Source organism: Montipora capricornis, chromosome 13 (genome assembly GCF_036669925.1).
Source record: "Montipora capricornis isolate CH-2021 chromosome 13, ASM3666992v2, whole genome shotgun sequence".
NCBI lineage: Eukaryota > Metazoa > Cnidaria > Anthozoa > Scleractinia > Acroporidae > Montipora > Montipora capricornis.
Genome location: NC_090895.1, coordinates 39,387,839 through 39,397,616, shown reverse-complemented (window position 1 = coordinate 39,397,616; position 9,778 = coordinate 39,387,839). Strand labels below are relative to the sequence as shown.

The 9,778-nt window shown below is 42.1% G+C and overlaps 1 protein-coding gene and 1 non-coding gene across 2 annotated transcripts in view; both read right to left on the bottom strand.

Annotated features, from left to right (window-relative positions):
- Window positions 1-9,778, bottom strand: part of LOC138028534 (peripheral plasma membrane protein CASK-like) — a 34,311-nt gene that overhangs the window by 6,632 nt on the left and 17,901 nt on the right. Inside the window, exons 19-25 of the mRNA XM_068876120.1 lie at window positions 9,668-9,746; window positions 8,467-8,552; window positions 8,204-8,272; window positions 6,961-7,157; window positions 6,042-6,088; window positions 3,874-3,942; window positions 869-949 (exon numbers count right to left, since the gene is read on the bottom strand). Of these exons, the coding sequence (XP_068732221.1) occupies window positions 869-949; window positions 3,874-3,942; window positions 6,042-6,088; window positions 6,961-7,157; window positions 8,204-8,272; window positions 8,467-8,552; window positions 9,668-9,746 (628 nt within the window). The remainder of the gene's footprint in view (window positions 1-868; window positions 950-3,873; window positions 3,943-6,041; window positions 6,089-6,960; window positions 7,158-8,203; window positions 8,273-8,466; window positions 8,553-9,667; window positions 9,747-9,778) is intronic.
- On the bottom strand, window positions 9,211-9,360 carry LOC138031059 (U12 minor spliceosomal RNA). The gene has a single exon (XR_011128160.1). It is a non-coding gene; the product is annotated as a U12 minor spliceosomal RNA (small nuclear RNA).

Here is a 9,778-nt window from a genome sequence, read left to right as displayed (position 1 = left end):
AAGAAAAATAACTGTGAAGTTTGACGAATTAAATCCTCTTTGCTCTTGAGATATAAAAGGAATTGTGACACCCGAAAATGACCCGTATAGTTTCGGGACTTTCGGCTATGGGCTCCTCAGTAACATTAGCATTTTTCTCAAAAGTTCCGGAAATCTTCGGGCGCTAGATTTCCCTCAGTATCTTAAAAACTTGAGCTTTTAAGGCATCAAACTTCACAATTATTTTCTTCTGTTTGTTTCCTTAAAAAACATGTTAAAAGACCAGGGGCCCGTTTCTCAAAAGTTCCGAAAACTTTTCGGGCCCGAAAAGCCATTTGTGAAAATGCCAAAAGCTTGCTTTGGAAAACCCATCTTTTGACATATTTTCAAGGTGACAAAAAGAAATATGACTGTGAAGTTTGACGACTTAAATCCTCTCTGTTCTTGAGATACAGAGGGAATTGTGACACCCGAAAATGACCCGTAAAGTTTCGGGACTTTCGAGAAACGGGCCCCAGGCCCGGGTTGCTGGAAGCATGGTTGGCACTAACCAGCGTTATACCATGGAAACCTACAGGTTTCGATATCTCTTAACTTTGACGGTTAGCGCTAACTAAGCTTCGAGCAACCGGCCCCTGCAGGTTTTTAAAAACAAGCAGATCGTTGTTTCATAAATGCCGTTTCGGGCCCGAAAAGTTTTCAGGGCGTTCGAGAAACGGGCCCCTGCAAACAAAATTGGTTAAATTCCATTAAAAAAACCTGCTGTCCCACCAAATATCCCTTAGTGAATTATGGGTGCGAGAGAATGTTATTCCTCGAATTTCGATACCCTCCGTACAATACCAAAATAGAGACGTGCTATCATCCGCGCTATTATTTAGCAACTTACCTAGAAGAACCAAAGTCTTTCTTTTGAAGTAATCCAATTTGATAACTTCTTCGTATGTTACGAGGTCAAGCTTATCGAAGACTGAAAAAACGCAAAAATAAGTGATTGACGTTTAATTGATTTTGCACAGGTGTGAGTTGTGCAGGTTGGGAAGGTGTGCTGAAAGGGAGGGGGAGGGGGGGGGGGGGAGCTACAGCTACAGCTACAGCTACACAGCTACAGGTTAGCTACAATACCGGATACATTTAGTTGGAACACTTAACGAATGGTCTTGAATCATCGTGTTACGAGATCGAAGTTTACCCAGGGGGAAAAAGGGGACGGGTGTTCCAAAAAATGTGACGAGTACTATAGATTGCAGAACTGGAGGCATGATAAAGAAGTACGTTGTTGTACATTAATTTCTTTCTTGCGGGACCATTTCTCTTCCGCTTCACGACAAATACGCACCCCAGGTTTGCTACGTTAAGTAATGGCACTTAATCTTCCCAGCGTGACAGGAGGATTGTGTGACGTAAGAGAGACTAGTCGCCATTAATAATAATAATCATAATCATAATCATAATAAGCTGGCCCTTGAGTGCGCAGCCAAGGTGTATCTTAGAAGGTTATCAGTGATATGGTCTAGTCCTCTGTCAGATATTAATCGAGTAAGAGCCAGCAACCAGTAGGCAATGCCAGTCCTAATCTATCTGATGTGGACTCAACACTGGCCAATCACAGAATTACGAGTTATCGATAGAGAAGCTAGAAAGATCATCTGTGAAAACGGTGGGAAGCATCCCTTAAACTCGACTGCGATAATGTACTTGGCAGAAGAGAAAGGAGGACGTGGCTTGCATTCGGTTGAGCGCGAATACAAGTTGACCAAGATCAAGGCGGCAATGAAGCTATGTCAGAACATGGATCCCTCTATGAGTGCAGTGCAACAGTTCGAAGAGAGGGCAGCAGAGAAGGGACACACTTCGCTGATGAAGGAGGCGCATAAGTTTCCCGAGGAACTGGGTATGAGCCTGTCTCTGGAGTACCCTCAACCGTCGTGTCGGTATGTGAGCGATCCTGAGACGGAGATTAAAGGGCCAAAGGTGAAAGAACACCTCAAGAAGGCAGATATGGAGAAGCTGAAAGAGAAGATCAAAGAGGAGAAGTGGCATGGACGGTTCTTACAGGCTAGGTGGCAGGACAGTGAGTTAAATCAGAGTGGATGCTTTGCGTGGTTGCGTGATTGGACCTGTGCTCCTACCCATACCATCGCTGGGGTAATGGAATTGTACGAGCAGCTTACGCCCACTAAGGTGTATACAGTCCACAAAACAGGTGCAGCACAGGGTGACATCGCGTGTAGACTGTGTGGGAAAGCTCCTGAAACTCTTGTGCATGTGCTAGCAGGGTGCTCTGCTCTGGCCCAGTCTAAATATCTAGAAAGACACAACGCAGCACTGAAAGTCCTCTTCTTCGAGATGACTAGGGATCTGAGGCTAATTGATTCAGTCCCTCTCTGGTACTCGTGTGCAGTACCCAAACCAGTCTATGAGACATCTGAGGCATTAGCGTTTTGGGATGTTCCAGTTTATGCGGAACACACTATTGTCATGGCTAACAGAGTGGACGCTCGATTTGTGGACCACAAGAATAAGAAGGTGTGGGCTGTGGAGATGTCCTGTCCGTGGATGGAGCATCGGGAAAAGAAGTCCGAGGAGAAGACGGTCAAGTACAGGCCACTGCGATTTGAGCAAAAGAAACAGTATCCCAGGCTGTGACGTTGAACAATGTAACATCATCATTGACGCGCTGGGGGGATGGTCAAGGGATGCAGACCTGACAATGAGGAAGCTCTTTGGCAGAAGGGGCTATGACGTTTTGAGAAGGATGCAGAAGGCTACCATCTCGAGTTCTCTTAACATAGTGAGAACTTTCAAAGCTACCGCCAATTGACTTTCCCCGTGGGAATAGTATAAGAGCTCAATATAGTTTTAGTATTAGAGAGCTTTAGATTGTCTGTAAGATTTTTTTATATTTTATCGCTAATTTATTTATTTTATTTATTTTTAATTCAGTAATTTTCTTTTTATAGTTCCCTCAGATCGCATAGGTTACACTGCGCGCCTTATGTGGTTCTATTTTAGCATCCATACGTTTACCAACTGCAATAATAATAATAATAATAATAATAATAATAATAATAATAATAATAATAATAAACTATTTCAAGAGTAACGCAAAACAGGAAAAACTGACAAACTCGCGGCCCTCAATTAACAATAGTTGAAAATTACAATTAAAATCCACAGTAAAATAGGATAACAATTAAAACAAAAGTAACATACTAAATGGGAAGAAAACGAGAAAAAGAAATACAAGTAAGAAATTAAGAAGATGCATAAAAATCAATTGCAAGGCCTTTTTAAATCTATGTACACACTCAATCTTCTTTAGAAAATTTCGTATTGTATTCCATAGCCTAGCAGCCCTCAAAGCAAATGTACGCCCCTCTTCGGATTCTCATTTGAAACGTGGGCAGACTAAATTCAACGATCCATTTCAGCTACATCTATCATTTAGGCCCGAATTCAATACCAGTAGATCGTTCATGTAGCTTGGACTTTGTCCATAAATAGGTTTGTAAACTTGAGTACAGATGTTTGCTTTCACCTCAAGCTGCAGTGGAAGCCAATTTAATTTCTCAAATAATTCAGCATTGTTCGCTCGCGTGTCAGCGTCAAGAATAACGCGTGCGTAACGCTTCTGGAGACGAACAACCCTCTGCAAATTCCCAATGGAGCACGCCGACCACACAGTAGAGGCATACAGCATTGTTTGCTTAATTATGGCGTTATAGTAAGCTATCCGCCGTTCTCGAGGCAGAAATCTCTTTATCCTGCTAAGCACAGCAATTCGCTGAGAGAGCTTTTTACAGAGTTCGTCAAAATGATTGTCAAATGATAAATTTTGATCGATTTTAACACCTAAGAGTTGCCATTGAAATTTCTATTCAATTTACTCACTGGCATTGTGTTTAGCGAGGTATTTATCCTTGCCACCTTTCTTTTTCTTGCCGAACCAAATACAAGTCGCTGAAAAAAGGGAGAAAAAGAACATGAAACAAACTTAAATGACTGACTCCACACAGGGTAAAGCAGGAAGTCTAAGAAAAAAAATGGCTGATTACGCACATATTTCGATATATTAAATTCTGCTTGAAAGAGAGGTTCTGAAGACAAAGACAAAGGAAAGTGGATGATATTTTTTCACAATCATTCCAACGTGTCTCTATTGTTTTTGTCCTCACTGCCTTACTATCAAGCTGAATATTTGATATTTCGAAAATGGCCCATTGATATATTCCAAAGAGGAAAATACTTAACTAAAACATATATATTATAAGTTAAAATAAATGGGGCTCTTTTTTGTCTGATATTCAAAAATTTGTATCTCCTTGGGGCAAAAAACAAGCCTCGTAATGGGGGAAGGGCATACGTTTTGAAAGTGCATAGAGCGGTTTCAACTGAGTGTCGAAAGTAATTAGCGAAGTGCTTTGGTATTGAATTACTTCACTCAGTGATTGGTTCAAAGTTCTCGTGCCACTTTTTCAACCAATTAGAAGTGAAACCAAAACCGATCGTGGCTCGCGCGTGCACATTTTCCCGCGCTTTGAGTCGGCTACGTGTAATTACTTCGAGTTTTGATTGGTTTACTGAATTGCCTCCGTCCTTTCTGATTGGCCAAAGTAATTACTTTGGTTTTGGTTTTACGACACTCGATTGAAACACGCTCTATAAATGTGAATTTGACAACGCTTTGTAATTTGTTGCTCCTTCAAATGTGGTTTTCAATTTTTAGCAGCCAAACTTACAATTCTTGGTTTGCATCCACGTGATGAGACGACCATGTTGGTGTACAAAGCAATAGAAAATGGCCACACAAGTTTTTGCATAATAATAGAGTCAACTTCCCAAAAGACATTTTACTGCATTGTTCTGTACATCAACATGGCCGCCCTGACGTCAGATGAAAACCATCAATAGGGAGTTTCAGAAAAGACGACGACGACGGCTACGAGAACGCCATGAAACAATAGGCTAACGCAGCGTTTACAGGAACGCGGTTTCACTGGTAGCTGCATCGTTTTCGATGCGATTACATCTTCTGTTTACACGACACCGATCGAGACTGCTGCCGAAACCGTGTCACCGCATCGATTTTTGACGCGGTTTCGAAGTCATGAAACCGTGTCGATGTGAAACCGCGTTTTCAAAACGATGCGGTTTCATCTGTCGTGTAAACAGCGAAACCGCATCGATTTGAATACGGTTACTATTCTGGCGCGAAATTTGCATTGTCCGGTTCAAAATAGTGAATTTAGCATGTAGGGCAGCCGTCGCTTATACCATAACGACTTGGATTTTTTGGCGAAAACGTTTCCGTGAAAAACTTTCAAACTGCATCGATTTTGACGCGGTTTCGAAGTCATGAAACCGTGTCGATGTAAAAGGAAAGGAAAGGAACTTTATTTAAGTGTCTAATCTTCTAGCGCCGTAGAGCACTAATCGGGGACACTGTAAATTGAAATTAACAAGCTAACGCAAATCAAATTTTGGTTTTTGAGGAGAGGGGAAAACGGGAGTACACGGAGAAAAACCTCTCGGTGCAGAGTAGAGAACCAACAAACTCAACCCACATATGACGCCGAGTCTAGGAATCGAACCTGGGCCACAATGGTGGGAGGCGAGTGCTCTCACCACTGCGCCATCCCTGCACCACATGAAACCACGTGAATCCGCGTTCGTGTAAACGCGGCCTCAATTAACAGAAACAAAAGGATCTACACACCCTGCACGTGAGTTTTACATTTTGATACATTTCTCCGCCGTTCTCGTCCTGACAACGACGTGACATGATCAAATATTTGAGGTTATGTGGAGGACGCGAGCACCTGACGATGAATTTTCAATTTTCTCTTCACCGTTCATACCAGTTTCATTCGTGCAATGTTGATGTACATTTTCCGGCCATGCCCAACAACTTGAAATAATCGCAATGTTATTACAATAACGGGAAAGAAACTGCAACTTCACCAGATTCACTAGAAAATAACTACTATTTCTCTTGAGTTAAAAGAAAATCGCAACTTACTCAAAACGTTCAAAATACACTACACTCCTACTTTACTCACCTCCATTTTGCTTCCTGGCCTTCTCGGCCGCAAGACAAGACACACGCCTAAAGAACAAAACAGTTGTTCAGCGTTTCTGTATTTGTTGACCCCCATGTCACGGGATACAATTTGTATTCATTGTATTGTGGCTTGATGTCGGCCCAAAGTATAGACCTTATTCATAAATGGCGGTCCTATTTATAATTCTTTTGTCCACGTGCAAATTAGCCTACCAAGCCTCATTTTAGAGCACACGCACACACGTCTACACGCGTGTACACACACGCGTACGCGCCATCAGAAGCTTGGGGTAGACTTTCATATACCGGACTAAAATGGCGTAGGACAAAAGAACCAATGTTATTCAGATTAGGCCTTACTAATTAGCTATTGTTATGTTCGCTTTATCCTTTTTTGTTTTATGGAGACTTCAGATCTGGTATATGAAAGACCAGCCGCGAAGTTTGCGACGGATCCAAGTTATAGCTCCCACCTACTTGTGCCACCAGACACAATTGGGTAACCAGTTTTTGCCAACGAGTCAGGTCGTCTGAAGACAGAAGGCCTGGCGAGGCGGCAGCTTATAGAGCCGCGAGAAGATTTTTAGGTGGACGAAATCTCAGAAGCGCTTCAAATTTGAGACCAAAAGCTGTAATGTAGACCAAAGCGATGAAATGTTGACCGTAGCGATAGCCAATGAGAGTGCCGCACGAGTACGCCGCGTGATGTTTGTTGTTGCAAGCCTGGCTCGTTGGCACTTTCGTGACAGCTATAACTAGTTTATCACTGTATTTTGGATGGATTTTGGCATAAAAAGGAGGGGCTGCGTGACAGAAATTGCGAACGGACGCGAGACACCTCCTGTAAAGCTACGAGACATGTGCCACGGGTCCGGGGAGGTCTTAACCGTAGAGGAATAGAGAGAAACAATACTCACCACTCTTGTAGTTCAGGCGACGGAGTCAGCCCCGCAAACCGGCTGGAATCATTAATTTTCATAGCCTGCCACCAATATGGATCAGATTTGCTCACGACTTGGATGATATCACCGCACAAGAACGTTAACCCCGCCTGTTGACACGGGATAAGATCGTCTCCTCTCGGATCATAATCAAACAGCGCCCGTACGTACACCTGAAACATTCAGCGGTTTATCAAAAAAAGAAACTCCATTTATGGAATATGGTGTGCCCGTTAATGGCACCACGTACAAGACAGACATATAACAATAAACCACTTTCGATACATTAAAATTCAGCTTGAAAGAGAGGTTTAGAGGACAAAGACAAAGTAAACTGAGTGGATGATAGAGCGAGTTTCAATCGAGTGTCGTAAAACCAAAACCAAACTAATTACTTTGGCCAATCGAATAAGACGGAGACAATCCAGTAGACCAATCCCAGGGAAAATGTGCACGTGCGTGCGAGCCACGATTGGTTTTGGTTTCACTTCTGATTGGTTGAAAAAATGGCACGAGAACTTTGAACCAATCACTGAGTAAAGTAATGCAAAACCAAAACAATTACTTTTTACTTTTCAATAGCCCTTTTCACGGGTAGGTTTTCTCATTTGCATAACAATATAATCTAGCATGTATGTGAGGCAATTTCGGGCTTTTTTGTAGTTTTAACCCGAAATTGCCTCGCATTCACGTTAGATTACATTGTAATGCAAATGAGAAAAACTAACCGTGAAAAGGGTTATTGAAAACCACTCTATGCTAATATCTTTCAAATGTTTATATTGTTTTTGTTCTCTCTACCTCACTATCAAGCTGCTGAATCTTGATATTTTGAAATGGCCTATTGGGACGCGAATAAGGTTGGGCTCCACGTGATGCTAAACGAAACTTTCCCGTGGCGACCCTTGCTCATCCATCTTATCACTCGGCCAGGCTGCCTCCTATCGAACAAATTCGGACAAAAACCCAAGTGCCCCCGAAATGAGTCGAACCTCCTCGTTACTTTTCGCAATTACGGGGCGGTAACTGCCCTCCCACAAGAGACTATCAAGTCTCCGCAAGGACAGATCTTAACAGTTAAAATCACTTCACACCTGAACGAAAAAATGAGGACCCATCCCTCCCTTCCCCGCGTACATAATGACCACAACAATGCAAAGCTGCACAGTTAACTCAATTATCTCCTACAAACTCCTTCAGCTAATTATTCTAAACTTGCCTCAGTAGCTTGATTGATATTTCTTGAACTGGGAACTATTTTGAACGACACATTTCCACTAGCATCGCGCTAGAAAGAGGAAAGAAGAAGAAAAAAGTAACCTTAATAACTACTGCATGCTTGCAGAAACCCACGTAAATTGCTGGCGTGTTTTTTTTTTAACAGAACAAGGGTGATTTCTCTAGCCAATCAAAAGAGACAAAAGATTCGACAAACAATCAGAACTTAGCACGCTAAGCACGGACGGAAAGGACAACACTTACCAGAAGAGCTTGGAGATTCTCGACTGACTTATCCGCCACATTAATTCCATTAATTTCTCTTATTTCGTCACCCGGATGTAGCGTGCCTGGAATAAACGAAAGAGAATTAGTTTAAAAGTGTACTGACAAAGGCCTATATTACAAGTTTCAAATCCATCTCTAGCCTTTGCAGATGCTCCGCAGAAAAGCTCCTGACACGGGGGTAATAATTTCTAGCATTTGAAAGAAATGTATATTTAATGGTGCGCTAGCAATTTAAGTAATGGACCAGCTAAAAGGTAGGAAGGAGTACGGCAAAACTCATTAAAAAGGTGCGAACAGTTAATTGTTAATTCCATTTAAATCGGCTCATCTCATTGGCTAATACCAAAAAAAACCGAAAGAAAAAAGAACAAATTTTTAAAAAACCTCATTTTTAGGCCTTGTCTTTTCCCTACCCCTATTATCTGTATCTTGGTGAAATTTGGCTTTTGCTCTATGCGCCAATTAGCACCACAAAATTATTGACCCTATTGCCGAGGGCTATTGTTTTCTGCCTGCTTCTTAGCCGGACCATTACTTAATACAAACTCGTATTATTCCAGTTACTTGTTTTCCGTCTTAACAACCTTTTATTTCCCGAATAGTCATGGGATATTTCTAAAGGTCAACTGTTTAACGAGTCAGACATAACAGCCGTCGTAAGAACTACCTTCTCCCCGTATAGATTCGTTTACTGATGTTGTTGAAAGGTGTGGGGTAGTGAGCGGAGGCCGCTTCAACACGGGCATCCCGCAGAAGTAAGCGGGTCACCCGAGGGCAGCCTGCAACCCCGGCAAAAATTTAAAGTGACACTAGCCACAAGATCTGGCGTCACCCAGATCGTTATTTTCCTTACTCATTAGTTTAAGGCAACTAATTATCTGTCGAGAAAGTGTATTTATACGCCTTGTCCTCCCTGAACTTGTGGTACACTTTGTTACAGAAAATTTCACCGTAAAATTCTAAGAAACCAACAGCTCTTTTTCTAATTTTCACCACACATCATTGTTTAATAATTTCAAATTGTCAAGTTGAGGAACCTTCAATCCTGGAAAATACTCCCGTAATGCCGATGATGTTCCGCGCATGCGCAGATCAATACCTTGGCATGTCAAGCGAACGTGAAGAAGCAAACCTGACTTTCTCGCCCCCTTTCAAAGAAAGAAATATTAAAACGTACCTTGTCTGTGGATCATTCCACCATGCATAATTCTTGCTACAATACATCTTCCTTCTTCATTTAGTTTTAAGGTGATGCCCTACGAACAAGAAACAAGGAGAAAATGACGTC